General features: G+C 46.5%; 1 protein-coding gene across 3 annotated transcripts in view; it reads left to right on the forward strand.

Annotated features, from left to right (window-relative positions):
- cpeb3 (cytoplasmic polyadenylation element binding protein 3) overlaps positions 1–18,281 on the forward strand; it is a gene marked incomplete at both ends in the record, with an annotated part of 31,415 nt that overhangs the window by 383 nt on the left and 12,751 nt on the right. The window contains 4 exons of one of the 3 annotated variants that reach the window (XM_079229343.1): positions 1,968–2,920; positions 8,343–8,496; positions 15,044–15,100; positions 18,032–18,055. In XM_079229343.1, the coding sequence (XP_079085469.1) occupies positions 1,968–2,920; positions 8,343–8,496; positions 15,044–15,100; positions 18,032–18,055 (1,188 nt within the window). Of the gene's footprint in view, positions 1–1,967; positions 2,921–8,342; positions 8,497–15,043; positions 15,101–18,028; positions 18,056–18,281 lie in introns of all 3 variants that reach the window. The other 2 variants (XM_079229345.1, XM_079229344.1) reach the window with 2 other exon arrangements.

The raw sequence follows: 18,281 nt of genomic DNA on the forward strand, positions 1-18,281 counted from the left end.
TACAGAAGATAGGCTACATATTTGTTGCTCAGCCTCTGCAGAGTGAAAAACTACAACTCCCTACAGTCCCCGCGGCATCATCCATGCGCCGCAGTCAATCAGCTGTTGAGGCAACTGCTGACTATCTCGGCACAAGGGTAGCTCGTTTGTCATATCTAAACCCAGCCGAGGCAAACAGAAATATCTTTATTTACAGAGTCCCCAAAAGGTGAACGATAAAGGTAATTCCAATTGCCTCCGGGCAGAGAAGCGACCACGCTGTGTGTGTATGTGTGCATGCGGTTGTTTTGAGTTTTTTGGTCGTTTGTTTAGAAGGAGAGACATATGGATTAAAGGGGGATTTCAAGGCAAGACAGCTAAGGAAATGTATCGAATGAGGATACCGATCAGCCCGACAAAATAGGCATTGCATTTAGCCAGTGTTTGTGGTAAAGGGCCGGTGAGTTGCGCCACTGTCGGCTGCCGATTATGCCGCTTTGGTGACCTTGGAAGCGCAGCTCTTGGAGGAGAAAACACGGGGTAACTGGTGGGGTGTTTGTGTGTGCAGTGCTGGCTATCTGCGACTGCTCTTTAAAGTCCAACTTGTAAACGATCCGGCATGTCATCTGAAGTGTTATTTTCAAAGTCCACAGACTACTGCGTTTATGTTGTGTGACGGCCTCGGTGTGAGTGTTAGCCCTCCTGCAGCCAGGTCCCGACAGTCAAAGTGGAGCCTTATGAGAGAGATATTGTGGCTTTTAATTAAAGACCAATTTTAACGTTGGATGTTCGACGCTGCGTTCTGTCCTATGTGTGGGTGTGGGTGTGTGTGCGTAGACCCAAGATGATCAAGCATATTGTGTTTTAGATTGTCGTGATCACTGTTGCCTTCAATGATGTGGCAACCGTGGCTGTCTGAATGCAAAATTGCCCTCCTCGTGATACCCGAGGGTGTGTGCAAAGGGCTTTCTTTTTTCAAGGCGTTGTCTCTCAAATGCAAAGTAAAATTTTGCATGAAATGTCCCTCAGCCTGGTGTCGAACTTTGACTAGAGGACGTGGAATGTTCCAGCCCTTTAAGTTATTCAAATGAAAGAAGCCTATGCATATTTCTGTCTCGTGGCAATGCCCCGTGGATGTGTCAATGCGGACCTCGGGCAGAGTCTCTTCTTGCGCTATAATAAAATATATCAGCCTATAAATCACATCGATCCCGTATGGACTTTTGTATAGAGTATTACTCAATTACGCCAACTTTAACCTATTCATTAAGCTATTATCGATGTGTAGGCCGTGCTGTATTGTTATATTCTAAGACTGACACGTTCTTTATTATAAGGGAAAGGTTTTGCCGGTACATGAGACATCTTTGCGGCATATTAAATGCTTCAGGCGCGTCACTTTCCACTGCGTAAAAAGGTGCCTTTTGGTGGAAGTCATTTCCGTTTGAGGAAAACAAACAATAAAGCTCTGTGGTCGCGTGTGTCACGGTGCCTGGGTCAAGGTAGACCTGTCTTTTAGCTTTGTTGAAGGACAGCTGTATTTACTGACTTATGTAAATGATAGGGGAGGTCCTAGGGCAAAGCACACACACACACACACACGCACACACACTGAATCAGTTTCACATTGCAGCTCTAGAGTTCCTGCGTGGAAGGAAAAAACGAGACGTGGCGAAATCTGGTGAATATCCGCAGCCGTGTGCTCCGTGTGTATTTTGTGGGGATTTATGAATCCTTCTGTTGTAGTCTTGGGAAGTGTGTTTTCCTCCCCTTCTTCTTCTTTTCGGCTAAATGGGTGATCACGCTCTCGGGTCGCAGTTGCCCTTTAACATCATACCCTTGTCGGAGTTGTCCCACTTCATCAGATGCTACAGCAGCCCGGCGCACGAGCTCCTAAATAACGACGACAACAATCATAATAATATAAATAATAACTCATCGTCTCTGTCTCTCCCCCCCCCCCCCCCCCCCCCCCCCCCCCGTTGCAGCTCAGCAAACCATGCAGGATGATTTACTGATGGACAAAAACAAAGCCCAGCCTCACCATCAGCAAGATCCGACGCAAGTAGACCCCCCTCCCTCCACCCCGACCCCGTCATCGGAACCCACGTCTTCTTCATCGGAGTCGGAGAGCCCGTCGACCGGGAGCAACCAAGCGGCGTCAGCGCTGAACAGCAGCAGCAGCAGCAGCAGCAGCGGCAGCAGCAGCAGCGGCAGCAGCAGCAAGGACACAGTGCCGATGGAGTCGCCGATCCTGCCCGGGTTGAGCTACCACCACCAGCCGCAGGAGACCGGCGGGCCCCTTTCCTCGCCGTCCTCCTCTTATGGGAGCACTTGGTCCACGGGGACCACAAACGCCGTGGATGACAGCTTTTTCCAGGGAATACCCTCGGTGAACGGGACGATGCTTTTCCAGAATTTCCCCCACCACGTCAACCCGGTCTTCGGGGGTAATTTCTCGCCGCAGATCGGTCTGGCTCCCCAGAGCCAGCAGCAGCATCAACAGCAAGCCCAGCAGCAGCAGCAGCAGCAGCAGCAGCAGCAGCAGCCCCAGCAGAGGAGATCCCCTGTCAGCCCAAGCCAAGGGCCCTTTCCCCAGAGAAACGCTTATCAGACCATCATGAATAACAGCAAAGGGTCCTCGTCTTCGTCGTCGTCTTCTTCTTCTGCGTCGTCGTCCGCTTGGAATAATCACCAGAACGCCGCGTGGAGCACTGCCTCCAACCCCTGGAGCGGGCTGCAGGCGGGCCGGGACCAGCGCCGAGCGGTCGGGGTCGGGGTGCCGTCCTCCATGAACCCCATCTCGCCTATGAAGAAGCCCTACACCAGCAATGTGATCGCTCCACCCAAATTCCCCAGACCGGGTCCCCTCGGTCCCAAGCCCTGGATGGATGACAGCGCCTTCAGGACTGACAACAGCAACAACATACTGCCTTTCCAGGTAAAGAACCTTCCATTTCTATGAGCAGGGTTTATTTGGGCCTATACTTCTATTGCTTCAGCCTGTCATTAAGAAAGAAATGTTGACCCTTTTGACATGTTGTCAGTTTTACACTTTTGGTCGACCCGTTGTTTTAAAAAATTCTAGTCAGATATATAATAAAGAAACTTTCTGAGGGGGGAAGAAGGCCGACAAAGTATAGGCTATCCTTAAGGTCACCCTGAACTCATCAGTAGCACTCATTCATTGGTCCATATATCATAGGGATTGGGCCTGTCATAGTCAACTGGGGGGGAACAAATAATGTTATCGCATGAATCATACATTGTCAGTTTGTCATAGCCGACAATGTTGCTGTTTTTTTCCACACACAGTGGTGATAGGCCTTAGAACGCCACTTCAGAGGCTATATTCATTGAATTGATTTCGATAATTCAGCGATCAGCTGCCGGTGGCGGTCAGCGTCTGTCATCCGGCTTGTATTCGGCGGAGGTCAAAGAAATCGAAATGAGACATCGAGTTCTTGAAGCAACACGCATCGATCGATACTGTGTTTTTTGTTGTTGTTTTTAACGCATTTCAAAGACAGACGCGCCGAGTCATCCCACATAATTATTCGCTGTGCACTGCACATTACAAGAAATGGTTAAATGATCTCCTGCCAGCTCACTCTGTGGGGTTTAAAGGACGCGTGGCACATTCAGGTGCTCCTCGTAACCTTCTAAATTCACACTGACGGGACCTAATAAGGCACACTTGATTATCCGCTCTCCTTCCTGACTCACGAAGGATTTCTTGTTTTTCAGTGATGTGTGTTTTATAAAATGCGACACAGTAAGCGTCAGAAGGAGTGTGCTGGACTGTACAGTTTAGAAATACAATATACAAGCCGCTAAGTCTGTGGAGAATTCATGGCAAACATCGAGGGTAACACTTCTGCTCATTATTCTTTTTTAAGCACTAACTAATAGTAATACTAATAGGTACTACTACTCCTAATAATACAAATAATAATTGTAATAAGGGTAATGATAATTATGTGTTAGGCTTACCGTGCTTTATAACTAAAATGTTCAACATCCTCGGTAGTTCATGTGCGCTCTCCTTGTAATTGCAAGATCTTGGACGGTACCTGAAGGCAACACCCATACGTGCATTTGATTGGCTTGTGATCGAATAATGGGCGGGGTTTGAGACTCCTATACATTATAATATTGATATATTCATGTGTCCAACCCGGAAAGTTGAGGAAGGTCATTGTTGGGGGGGCGGATATTTTGCATTTACATTAAGAAGATAATAATAATAATAATAAGCTCCTGTTACGCGTTTCAACAAAATGACATGAATATATGAGACTTCTGTAAAGCTGTATGACGTATGGTATGGGTTACGTGTTCCTCCCAGTAGACCAAATACAAAATAAAACTTTTGACTGTCGGGGTCCTATCACAAAACGTGACCATCAATACTTTAGCACAATACGCCTACACACTGAATACATGAAAGGGCAAGGATCCCCTCTTATTTGAATACAGAATCAGTTTAAATGTATTTCCGTCCACCATCCTGCCTCCATTGGCATGTCCCATCCCAGGGTAGACTACACAAACAGTCCCAATACTGTATGACTTTTTTTTCTTCACATGGCGAGTCATGTGTTTTCCCTCATGTGTAGTTATGCTGCCTGACAAACAAGCCAACACGAAAAAATAAACCAGTTGAATACTCTTGCCCTCCCCCTATTAAGTCACCAGCCTACTTAAAAAGGAGCACTTGTTCACCCGATCAAAGCGAAGACTTAGGAGAACGGAGAGAGCAGAGGCCGAAATGTTAACCTGTTAGTGCAAGAGAGGACTACATGTGCAGACGAAGCACGGCCCGGCGCAGTGTGAAATTCCAACTGGCTCCAAACGTACAGCTTTTTGAGGAGATAATGATCGTGCGTGTCACTCCGGCCTCCTGAGGCTTTATTACACGTCTGCCGAGTGCTTCTATCCGTTTTCTCTCGCCCTGGCCAGCTCACAGCAGCTGGGAGACAAGGTCAAGGGACCACGTGTTATGCTGGATGGAGTTGTCTGTTTACTGAGGTGAAACTCTGGGAAATAGCGGAGGATGAAGTACAGTCATCTACTGCGCGGTCCATGCGTTTCCAGATGAAGCGAGAGGGTTAAAGGGGCATGTTATCCTACGTCGCTCCCAGATAGGCCAATTAGAGCTGAAATGGTCAATCAAGGGGAAAAAAGTGAATCTTGACTTCTTTTTTTTGTCAAGCAAAAAATGTCAACTAAAGAGCAGCCTCTTTGAAAATGGGAACATTGTGTGCTTTTCGTCGTTGCATATTATTGTAACTTGAATACCACTGGGTCGGACGGATAAGACAAGCAGTTTGATGATCGATTAATTATGTCGTCAGGGTTATGTTCTCTATAACTATAAAAGCAGGTCTAAGGCCACATCTAAACATACTGTGAAAGTATCAAACATTGAAGAAAAATACACAGAAACTGTGCCTTCTTTAAACGAGCCGTCAGGACTTCTATACGGTTGTGATGTTACAACTATACAATATAAAGACAGACTCACCGTTTTAAATGTAGTTCAAACATTTCAAATGTGTCCCAGTTCATTTCCGGTCACGGTGTATGTGAATGGTGTCGACTGACAAGGAGTAAACATGGACTCAAAGCTGTTGCGTAGGAACGCACTTCCATTGAAATGCGCTAAAACAAAGTGTTTCAGACAGAGAGTGGAATTAAGGCATATTCAGACCAACAGTGTGAAAGAAATGAAGAGAAAATTAAAGCATGTGAACATGCTCAAGTAGAAACCTGAAAATGAGCATGATGTCTCCTTTTATTAACTTGTTTTTGACAGGTTGTACTTTCCTTAACAAACTAACTTTAACATTTATGTGTAAATTTTAACTCTCCTTTAAGATCAGACATATAGCCTATACCATGTTGTTTCAGCACTTGATACAATCGGTATATCTGCAAGCAATAACCATTTGACAGAGATGGCTTCTTCTATTTTTTTGAAGGGCTGGGTACCTCCGTGATGCAATCCTGGCTGTAATTCACACTTAGCTGTTTAGCAATTACACCCATAATTGGAGAAGAGTTATCACCAGGACACAAGGTCAGGGGGCCAAATGTCAAGTGTCCCGTTCACTGAAGTGAAACCCTGGCAAATTGCTGAGCCGTCACGTGGCCAGCTGGTGACCAAAACACTGGTTGTCACTGTGAATTTAATAATTCTTCGGATACCCCCCCCCTCCCCCCAGGTGAAACACAGTACAATACGTCGAGTCCCCCATGCGCTCCAACGTGTGCTCGCCCTCGCCTGCGGCCAGCCGCCGCCGCCGCTTTGCAGGCAGAGGAATGTGCGGAATTCAACTTAACGTGTCCGTGTGAGCGCTCAAGACACAAAGTTACACGAGCTGCTTGGGAGATAGCTCCCCCTCCCCCCCGGACTCGGAATGAGGTTTTTCAGTGACGAGGACTCGCGGGGTCCTCTGTGATCGTGATCGCAGCATCAGATCAAGGAGTTGGAAGTGAAGAGGCAGGCAGACAGGTGGAGAGTCACAGTCGTATGCCGTCTGAAGGTCAGGAGCCTAATCGTAATCTGGATATCAGATGGGACCTAGGCCGCGCATTAATGTTTAAACACAAACACAATAGACTGCTGCGAAGAGGAGGAACACAATAGATGATAGATTCGCCAAGGGCCTCTGCATCCGGCGGCCCTAAACGTAGCCTCACTGAGCAGACTTTACTCATTAAACACAGGTATTCAGTCTGTTTCTTATCAGGAGCCCTCCTCGTAAACAATCTAGTTTCTGTGCCACGAGGCAAGATGAGCCGCAGTGACGTCGCACTACTATAGGACGTTTAAACAGTAAAGACTGTTCGAGACCTTATATGATCTCTTTAGGTCACTTGACTACACTAAGCTCCCGTCACTGTGCTCGTCCACATGTGTCAGAGCAAAGGGTGTGTGTGTGTGTGTGGGGGTGTGGGGGAACTAAAAGCTCAGCGTTTCAAGTGTTTACCGTTTGTACCAAGTGGGCAGATTTTTATCTACATGGCGCTGTTGGGCCCCAGCGTGGAGGGAATAACGCTTTTGAATGCTCAGCCGAATGGGCAACAATAGCTGTGGTGTGCAAACAATGTGGCCCCAGGGCAGCCGGACACAGGACACAGCTGCCAAGGCCGCAGCCTCCAGCGCCGGTTCGGACGGGCTCTCAGGCTTTACCTTTTGGCCCACGTGACATTTTCACGAACTCATTCACTCACGGTGGCCGTCTAAACCGTTTTTTTTCTTGACGCGTTTGACGTAGTATTGACCGGTCCAGTTCTGGACGCAGTTGGACCGATCTACCTCAAAGGGGATCGGGCAATTGGTTTAGAGAGGTTTTGTAACATGACCATGTGAAAATGCATCTCAAGTGACAGCGGTGCTCCCTGCTTGCCATGTGGAGAAGATCATCTTTGTTGGATCTGGGGCTTCAACTCGTGATTACCTTTTATTGATTATGTCTTGATCACTTGGTCACATTTACATTTTAAACCATTGATCATCAACATTTTTATAGTTTTTCTATCGATTGATCTAATAGTTGACTGGTCTTTACAGCTCTTCTCTCTCGGGTCCCCTTTATGAGCGATCAAAATGTTAAAACGCCACAGGGTCGTACGCAAAGCGAGGAGGACTTCACCAATTATGAGACAGCCTGAGGAGTAACGGTTTTAAGATTTAATTTACCCCTCTGTCAAGAAATTCTGTACCAAATGATATTAATCATGACAGACAGGGGATCCTCTGGGCTTAATCTTGTCGGAGCTGTCCTTGTAGCTTTGTGACATGAAAAGGCTCACGGTTAAGATTCATATCTCCCTTACAATATTCATCATCATCCCCAGGGCCATTTCCCCTTCTTTTACCTGTAACTTCTAGTGTCAGATCCTTAATTTATATCAATCTGGATTAGCTAAGAATGGGGAGCTGTTGGCGCATGCAATACATCTGCCCTTGAGCAAGGTGAGCAACCAGCCAGAATTGTAACTGCAATGCGAAATGTGTCAGTTCTTGAAGGTCGTGTCCTTCATGCAAGGTTTTTCATGTTGTCCCCCACTATGTCGGTGATTGTGATTTTTTTTTTTTTAGGGGGGGGATTGTATTTTGTCTCTCACTGCTTTTGTTTTCTCATATTCCACATTGCATAATAACTTTCATTGCCTTTAAGCTGTGATATCAGAGATCGTGTTCATATTATTGACATTTTTCCTGATAACGGTTAGTAGTTCTAACTCTTGCAGCCATTAAGGAAGACAAGTACGTCCTTCCCTGTGTTTAGCTTGTGTACGATGCACTGTGGCGACTTCAATCCTAACCCTCTTCCTGTTTTGCTGTGTTGCAGGACCGGAATCGGCCCTTTGATGCTTTTAGCTTGCACTCTTTGGAGAATTCCTTAATGGATATGATAAGGACTGACCATGACAAAGGTAAACCACACCCTGCCGGTGGCCCACCAATGACTATCGCTGATATTATATGGAGGAATCATTTTGCAGGTCAGGAATATTCATACGTCCATGCTTACAGTGTATCTTTTTTTTTTGCTTCATGGGCATATGTCATCTCTGGGTACATTTGTTTTTCTTTTGCTCTATTTGCCAATCTCTTAACCAATCCAGTACGGATCATCATGTTCTTTTTGAAATTTGAATAATACACATTATGAGCCTTACCTGCAAAATTGTCCATAAGCGTGTGCGCGTGTGTGTGTGTGGGATCAGACCGGCAGCAATATGCACTCAGGTGGTCTTACTTGCTAATTGCATTTTCTTCTGCCCTTTCTTCTTCTTTGCCTGTTTGCTCTCTGCTGATTGGAGTGAAAATGCCACACGACTCGTGCTTTTGTTGACTGAATACGTCGTGAACATGACTGTATTTGTGGTTTACATTTTCTACTCGATAACGTGATCCCCAGAAAGCATAATTCAGAAATTGTACTCAGACACCTATTTTCCCCTGTGATTGTGGGCTTAGACGTGCCATGAGTTGTGCTTGAGGATCCAACTAGTTTCTAAGCTACGTTGACACAGACGTAGTGAAGCAGCAGACCTATGTTGCATTGTTTTATCTCCTGGTGAGTGTAGAGGATTTATGAAATCATGAAAACAACAAGAAATTTGTCTTCACGCCCTTTTAAGGCCGTCAAATGTATGCCAGGCCTTCTAAGCCAATGCTTTTGGAGGACGGGTCACGTGTCCATTGTAAAAACTCTGGATCAAGTCTCCCGGAGCGGGCCCCGTCAGGTCGAGCGTTGGGTTTTTATGCTCCCCCGTCCTCCCACCTTAACAATGGAAAGATTGGTGGGAGGGGTACATAATGAGCGGAGCATGTAGCTTTGTAATACGTGTAGTCTTGTTTTCCCCAATCTCGTGCTGAGAATGCATTGTTGCGGCAAAAATCCTGGCCCCCGACCTAACTTTACTGGAAAGGTGTCGTAATGTCCTGCAGGGCTTCCGCCCGCGATTGTTTATCAAAGCACAGCGAGAGATATGGAGAACGACAGGGACGTGGGTGCACTTTGCTGCAGCTCTCTCTGGGCTTGTTTACCCCTCTCGCCATGGCGTAGATGGCGTGTGGTTGCAGCGAGCTGACGTGCCGATCGCATAGGCAGTACCGCCCTGCCGGTGTACCTGCTCACCGTCCGAGAAGCTTCTCCGGCCGAGCTGCTGTGTGATCTACTGCAAAACAGCATAGCTGCTGGTGTTTTTTTTCTTCTCAACTCATGAGGTCTATTTAGATCAGAACATGTATAACAAACTCTACTTGCGGGGAAGAGTTTTGCTCCCCGACCCTAAAAGGCCTGAATCGTTTTGTTGTATAAAGCTTTGGGTTCAGGTCAGGTCAAGTTTGGTCATTTTCAGAAATCATCTGTTCAGAAATGTCTCTATTTATTTCTCTGACTGTACCAATAGTCGACATCCATGTGTGTCATTTGTTGCAATGCCCAGTGGAAACAGACAAAGACAGAGACACAGTCGAGGAAAAGTGTTGACAAATTTGACAGCAGTTATTGAAGAGTTGTGGCAAAACAAATTAAAATTGTGAGTTCAGGTTAACCTGTTATCCAACAGCCATTTTGTTTTATATGATTCAAGCCGCATGACATTGGCCTATTTCTTGTTTCTAGTAGTATCGAAATCTCTTGAACGATACCTACTTTTTTTGTATCTGTACCGTGGCATTTCCAAACAAGCAAATACTTCCAGTCACATTGTGGGTATCACATGAAGTACTCAAGGTACTCCATGGTATCAAATGAAGTACATTGGTATCGGTATCACTGGTACTGGCATTGTAACTGGGGATGTGGTGATCATACTCTCAGTTTCCAGTGTGGGTTACAACCCTGATCAACGACAAGACAAGTGAGGAAAAAAATATGTACCATATACATGACATAATATGGATATTTTACACTGTAAAGATAACAGATTCTGACTTTAAGCTCCCATTTTGTTTAAACTTAAAAATTCACAGATCTTGGTCAGTGACGCTTACTTGAAACTGACCTAGACGAGACGATTCAAGAGAGCATTGTGTGGTATTACACATTAAGGCCCAGCAGTCCAAAGTAATTTAGCCAGTAGGCCCAGTGTTGCATTCCCAACTGAGCAGGTCTCACCCACATCCATCCCATTACAGACATTTCTCACATACTTCTCATTGTGACTGGAATAGTTGTTTTTCCTTGAGTGTTTTTTTAACGAGTCCCTGTATGTGTTTTTTTTTTAAACAGAAAGCAAAGCACTTGTACTGTGATGCAAATATGAATCGGTGGGGAGAGAGAGCGTGAGGTGACCCCCGCCCTCTCTCTGTTAAAACAGGGAGGAGGGCGAGGCTGTCTCGATTCAACCAGTTTCTTTTCTTAGCACTTGTTTTGAGAAGAGTCAGCTTCAAAGGGTGTGTGTGTGTATGGGTGTGTGTATTGTCGGTGAGAGAGACACTTTATTTTGGCGATCCTCTCAAACTTTCTAAAAGCTCTTTAGTCCTGGGCGAGGGGCCACGGGGACGTCTGAACAAACAGGCTCTTTCTGTGGCCACACACACACATACACACACTGCATGTAGTTCCTGAACTGGGTCAGCTGAGCTCATGTGTGGAGAGCCAGGCACCCCCACACAAAAACACACACCAGAGATTCTCCCCATGGCCTGGAAAAACACTAGCAGTCTGACAACAGCCACCATTGCTGGTACCGACAATATGGTCACACACACGCAGGAGAGCCACATCCATATTGTTTCTGACATGTAAATCAACTGTGACATTCCATGATAAGCAGTCTCCGATCACACACTCTTTCACCCATGATGCTGTGTCTGCAGCTTGCAGCAACACGCCCACACACACACACACACACACACACACACACACACACACACACACACACACACACACCCTCAATGGTGTCACTAACCATTTTGAGGTGCTCAAAAGTGACTTATTAAGTTCTCATGGAAGTTGTGCGTGGATCCCACCCCACCCGCAAAGTCTCTCTCTGAACACACACACACACACACACGCACACACACACACACACACACACACACACACACACACACACACACACACACACACATTGACTCAGCTGGTCTGACTCACATGCTCTTACTCATGCGTCAGTTACGATTTTCATTGTGTGTTTATGAGTGCAACTGTTAGAACTCCATCAACCTTTTAAAGGGACAGTTCAGCCCAGAATCAAAAATACGTATTTTTCCTCTTAGCCGTGGTGCTATTAATCGATCTATTAATATTTGAAACACTGTAGTTGGGCCAAGGTCGAGGAAGTGGACTTGAACTCTCAACCTTTCAAAATGTGTAGTTAAGAACACCCGCGGTGATGTCAATGTCAGAGGGAAGCCCTTGTACTTTAAACAGCCGGTAATGACTGTACCGAGATAAGATGATGTGTTTGTTGGCTGTGTTAAAGGTTAATCGCACCTTGCCTCCAATAAACTACACTGTCAAGAGTGCTTTGTTTTGTTATGGTGAAAAATGCATGATGCCTGCAAGCATGACTGAGTCCAGTCCAGGCAACAAAACAAGTCTGGACTTGTCTATTAAAACCATGGTCTGTCAAAATCTTACAAGCCATGAAATACCGTACTATTGAAACAATTGCTATTACTGCCAATCTGGCTGAACTGGATTCTGGAAATCCTATATTTATATTATTTAATAGTGTTACTATTATTACTTTAATAAAACATTAAATAGCAGTGGGTGGTTGGCATATTTGGGGATTTCCTTCTGGAAATATGCCCTAACCAGTTGTGTTTCATACTGCACATGTATTTAAATAGTTTTTCATGTTATGGCTTGATAGCTAAAGTAACTTTGGTCCTATCGTAACTGTCTTGTCGAGGGTTGTTGGGTTCAGCTGGAGCTGGCATGGACGGAGAAGAAGTAGGCCATTCTGACAGACCGAGACACACAAATAACTCTCTCAATCTATTCAGTCATCTGTCGGTGGTCTGTGAAAACACATGCCCCTCAGTCGGTATTGTTGGCCATTTCTTTCTGTTGGTGTAGTGTTGGTAACGGAGAGTTTCTCTGGCAGTAATTAGTGCAGCTTTAGGCCACCTTACTGCCGCCGAGGTGTTTTAACGTTTCCACACAAACACGCCCCTCATATCTTCTCTTAGAGGTGTTATTGGGGGGGGGGCTATAATAATGCATGCTATAATGTGGAACGGCGGGAGCAAAGCATGACCGAAGCGGTTGAGGAGAGCTTCAGGTGGGGACTAGGTTAGTGGTCATCAGTCACATGAGTGTAGGGGAAATGTAGCTGCTAAGGAACAAGAGGCGCAGCGCTCATGTAGCTCTTAGGAGTTTCTGATCGTCTGTCCAAAGGTCCCAATCCTGGTTTCTTTCCCAGATCTCAAAACCAGGACCAGGACCACGCGTTGTGTCCAACACAATGATGGATGTGGTTGTTGGTCAGCAACTCAGTCGTTAATGGACTAGATTTTCAAACAATTGAAGATGGTCCGACTGACAAGAAAGCAGTAATATTATTAATATATTTTAGCCTTCTTCTTTACTGTTGAATCTCAACATCATCAGCTGTTGACAGCCGTTGATAAAAGATGTATGTTGTTTTTTTTACAGCCCTTTTAAGGTAGCTGATATTGCTTCTCACCTCATTCGGCCTAATCTCGCTGCTTCACCTAAACCTCTCCAAGGCCCCATTTTAGAGTGTCCCCCAGCGGGGGCACCAGATCTTAAATTGTCAGCTACTGGCTATGTGCAGCTAATCCGTCCTCTACTCTTCAACCCATTTCTGCCAAAGTGTTCGGCGAGCCCCCTGTCCAGTCTGCGGAAATTGACAGACCACCTGGAAAGGGGGAGGTACTGTTGGGTCCACGCGTACGGAAGCGGATGCCGTGTCTCCCTAGCGGCTGCGCAGCTATACGACCATCATGGGCAGCTTGAGAATAGCTCAGACTCTCTGTGAGGAAATGTCACCAGGAGAGCAGCGGCAGCAACTCCGGGGCCCCTCAGGCCTTGCCACTCAACTCCTAGGGGAAGCAGATGGCACATGCCCAGAGCTATTTTCAGGCTTGAGGAGGACAACTGTCCCCCCTCTGTCACCCAAAATGACTAATGTTGACCGAAAGGCAAGCTCAGACCACAGTGCTTGTGGTGGCTTTTGCCCTCCTACAGACGGCTTTGATTGGAAACTAATTCAATGGAGTGTCCTAGTAATGGAGTATTTTATGGATCCTCTTTTTTTTTTTTGCTCAACCAAAAGCCACTAGGTCGAGGGGCACTATCTGCTCTAGAGCTATAAGCGATTCTGTCATTGACTGCTATAATTTGGTTGGAGGACGAACAAACAGTCCACCCACACGTTTACCGATACACATGATAAGAGTTAAAAACCCGTCAGTTTCAGGTCACAATGCTGGATCCCCCCCTCAGTTGGGTGCACCTGGTTTCCTCAGTTGGAAAGGGCAAAGATAATGTGAGACTAGGCCGTGTGACACACATCCACGTGTTCAAACAAACGCTTGTATGTGAATGTATGGGCTTGTTGCACTTCATTTGCCCTCGAGCCCTAACGTTGTTTGGATTCTGACTGGCTGAGAGGAGTGTGAAATCCACATCTGTGGTCCTGCAGGGTGACTGCCCCCCCCAACCTCTGTTTTTTTTCAACCAGGTCTCACTGCTAGTTCCATTCTTGATTACGAGTCGGGAAGACGCCTCCCCCCCACTATTTGTCTTCTGCGGCCAACATTTTGAAACTTTTGACGTGTCCTCTTGTTTGCACCACAGTAGCTTGCAACATGCAGGCGGTCGACCTCTCAAAGTCCACGTTGCGTATGGAGAAGCATGTTCTAGGCAAGATCTCCGTCGTGGTTGTCCCCCTTGACCTTAAGCCCCACCCCCACCCCGGTGTCTACGTCGCGGGCACACAAGGGGCTGTGTATTTGTCAAATATTGATGTGTATCCGAGGTAATGTGTTGCTTCACCTTGTCTGTCCTTCATGACTCTAGGTAGGCGGCTTGCCTGCTGTGTGTTGAGTAAAATAGCTGGTGTAGGCGGATTTTGACAGAGGCCCCTAATTTTAAGTGCTTAGGGATCAAGGGTGTGGCTCTGCGGCTGCCACTGCAAATGATGTCGACAGTGAGACTGCAGTGTTTTGGCCGAGACCAGGTAGGCTATTTCTGCCTCGGCTCAAGTGCGATATTTTTCTTTTTGTACCTGTCTGTACAAATGGGATGACTCGCACATAATCTCTAGCCTTATAGTTGCGTGTTCATGTGTGTGTATGAGATGTGTGATAACAAAGGAATACATGTTTCCCACTTTTTCCCACTTTTTCTTTTGCTGCTGTCTGTGGTCGTCCTTTGTGTCATTGTATCGCATACATTTGGCGTCTATTCATTTCATGTTTATCATTTCACGGCTGACGCTTTCTCCATTGCCGACGGTAGAATGGAAATGTAATGCATGTCAACAAGGAGGCTTTCATCACCGTTTCCCATGTTGTCCCTCTTTTGTAAAATCTTTTTTTCTTTTCTTTCTCCAACAGGACGCATGGGCCTGAACTTTCATCATCCCGGAGCGGAGCACATAATGCCGTTGAACAGTAAGTCCCATTTCCTTGTAGTGGCCATCTTCTCATTCTCTGTCTAGAATTCATCAATTGTCTCAGTTTTACTGATAAAAGTGTCACAGCTGCTTTTTGTCCTATTTTTTCACCCCAGGTGAATATTAAGATATTTAAATAAACACCCAAATGTGTATTTTGGTTGTTTTCTGTCCACCAGTCTAAAGCAAAATTGCTCAAAATTAACCAGTGCATGAAAAACAATGTTTTCACTTTAGGTGTCCCACCTTAAGAACAGGAAGTATTGTTGTTTTCATTGAACCCATATACCCCCTAAACCACAGTGGCCTCTGTGGCTACCCCTTTGCTAATGTATGGATTCCCTGACACCATAAACTTAGGATAGACTTCTGAGTAGTGGGGCGAAGCCCAGATGACCTGTGAATAGCGTTTCCAAAAATACCCCAGTATGTAAAACTAGATCCCCCCCCTCCCCGGTGTCCCACCAGCCGGCAGATGACCAACGGTGACGGGAGACGAGCCAGAGACAGAAATCAGGTCTTCAGCCCACATGCGGCTACATGGATGCCATAAGGTCTTTCAGGCCAGGCCCTGCCACTCCGAATGCTCTTCAGTTGTTGAATATGATCAGGGACATGATTTCTTAGAGCACTAGAGGCCCATGTGTTTTTTTTGGCCATGCCCTTTAGTTCTTTCAATCATGCATCCCATCTTTTGGTTTAAACCTCAGAAAAATATCAAGGTCCCGAGAACGTGTCCCGGATTGAAGTTAAACTGTTGTGTCATGGGAGTACAGTCCGATCGGCCCAGACCGTCCAAGTCCGTCTGAAGCGGCTCCCTCCGCTGTAGCCTGTGATGGGTGTGGACAGGGAAGCTTTGGTTTTAGCTTGAAAGCGTTTCTCCTTCATTTCGTCCCATCAGCTTTGAGGCGCTCGCACTGTGAGAACCTGTAAGGGCCATCCGCCTTCTCCGGATGGTTTTTAGCACTTGAAGTGATGAAGAAAGGATGTTAATAAAGGAGTTGGTAAGCGTAGGTCCTCCGGTCGGATTTATTGGTGTTGTTCTCTTGACAGCTTTGTGGAAGTGTCTGAGCGCTTTGAAGCCGAGCAGAGCGGGAGACCTCAAACTCATCGGGCCCAAAGGAATCACTTTCAAACGCACTCTTTTCCCTTTTCCTCCTCTCCCTCGTGGATTGAGTTCTCTCTCACTGAGGCTTCTGACGGTTTCCCACGTAGCGGTTTCTTCATTTTGCCCTGGTTGCTAGGTGACTTTGTTTTTGCCAAGGCCAGACGGCGCGAGGGCAAAGCTGAAGAGAGGCTGCCCAGGTTTTAAACAGATCTTTTTAATGAAAACATAGCAAGGGAGAAGAAGAGGACTCAGAGACAATATATTCCCCGAGAGAAGCCAGAGTGGCAAGTCACACAATGGGGCTCTCACAATGCAAAGGCCCATATTGGTTTTTGGAGGCGATGAGTCTGCTTCGTGACTGATACGTTTAGAGGAGCAGGAGGATCTGTTTTGTACCGCGTTACCCTCGCCTGCTGTTTGCTTGAATTTTCCCAGTCTTAAGTCACATGTTGCCTCCCGGGTGGCTTACATTCTGGGAAAGGCAGATTCAAATTGAGCTTGAGATTGGAAGATTTTAAGAGATCAGAGAAAACGCTCAAACACGATGAAATGAGATGTGGTGTTTTTGCTCACTCAGCGTGGACGTTTATTCTTGATCTCTTTTGAATGTGTCTTTCCCAGTGGGTGAAATGTTGCCACAGGATAACAGGTGGTTCTATATTGGGAGAAGACAGTAAGATGCCATTGGGGGGGGGGGAGCTACCAAGTTCACCTTGATAAGCAGAGAACTAATCCTGAGCTTTCAATTGAATGTTGCGATCTTTCTCAGTGGATGGCGTTTGCATGGTTGTCAGTTGTCAATACGTAACCTATATAGTGAAGTTCTAGTCATGTGCTAACAGGGTGGGAAGACCGATATGCAGAAAGCTGCTAAGTGCACTTTGACAAACGGGAAACAATGTAGCTCCTTTTGACGAAACCTCATGGTCTTCCTCAGCGGGTGGAGATTACTCAGTATTCATGGACCTTTGATCATTTGATAACAGTTGGTTGTGCATGGAGGGACGTGAAATGTGGTTGAAAGCTCTGGGGGTGGAGCTAGTAAGCTTTGCGGAGTTATCTTTATTTCTTTAGATTTCACTGCAGTGACGAAAGCATTAAAAATAAAATAAAAGACATAAGAGGGAGATAATTTTGACAACGCTCACATGGGACTAGCTGATTAGATATCCTTTAGATGTCCTTTCACCTCGGCGTAGATGTCTATCCTTTTTTGCCCCACATTGTAGCCTTGATCTCCTCCTCAGAGCCCCCGGAGCTGCCACCCTCTCCTCTCCTGTGGGAAGTTTCCACTCGCACCTGGCCTGCCGCAGCTGACCTGAGAGCAGCATTTTAATATTCCACCAGGGCCATGATAATGACTAACCTGCACTACCCTCAGTCCGGCGTGCACTCTGCTCCATGGCCTCATTTGTGGATATTCGCAGAAGATAATCGTGAACGCCAGCTATTTGTGGTCTCATTAAACGGAGATTATGATCTCGGCCCGCGGGGCGTCGCGTTATGCCCCTAAATGTCGAAAGCCATTTCCGTGGCTCAACCTCGCCTGTCTCAGTGCACTCCCCCGGCCTTCTGCCTGGGTCTGTTTGCCAAAGCAGGTGCAGCAGGTTTACTGAGGGCTGCCGAGACAATTGCCCTCCTCCCGTTGCTGAAGCTTAGGCGTGGCCATCTGTGGTTTCTCCGTTGCCTTAGAGATGTTCTTGGCTTTTGGTTTATTTTCACGAAACCCATGTCTCTGTATCTCTTTCCCACCCCTATTCCTGCCCCAACCCTCCCTGTCTCCCCTTGTGTTTCTCCTCCCCCCGCTGTGCTGACAAGCAGCCCGGAGCTATGGCCGCAGAAGAGGTAACGTGTGGCACTTTCTCTGGGGTTCTGCTTGCCATGCCGTCCGAGTGTCTGTCTGTCTGTCTGTCTCTCTCTCTCTCTCTCTCTCTCTCTCCCTCCCCACGAGGCTGGGGGGGGGTCGCTATCATCTGTGCTGTGATTGAATGAAGTCATATTCATTTTGACACGCAGTTTTCCATGTTGTGCGTTTGAATCAATATGGGGCAAGGGTCACCCAAAATCTGGG

This window comes from Taurulus bubalis, assembly GCF_910589615.1.
Source record: "Taurulus bubalis genome assembly, chromosome: 14".
NCBI lineage: Eukaryota > Metazoa > Chordata > Actinopteri > Perciformes > Cottidae > Taurulus > Taurulus bubalis.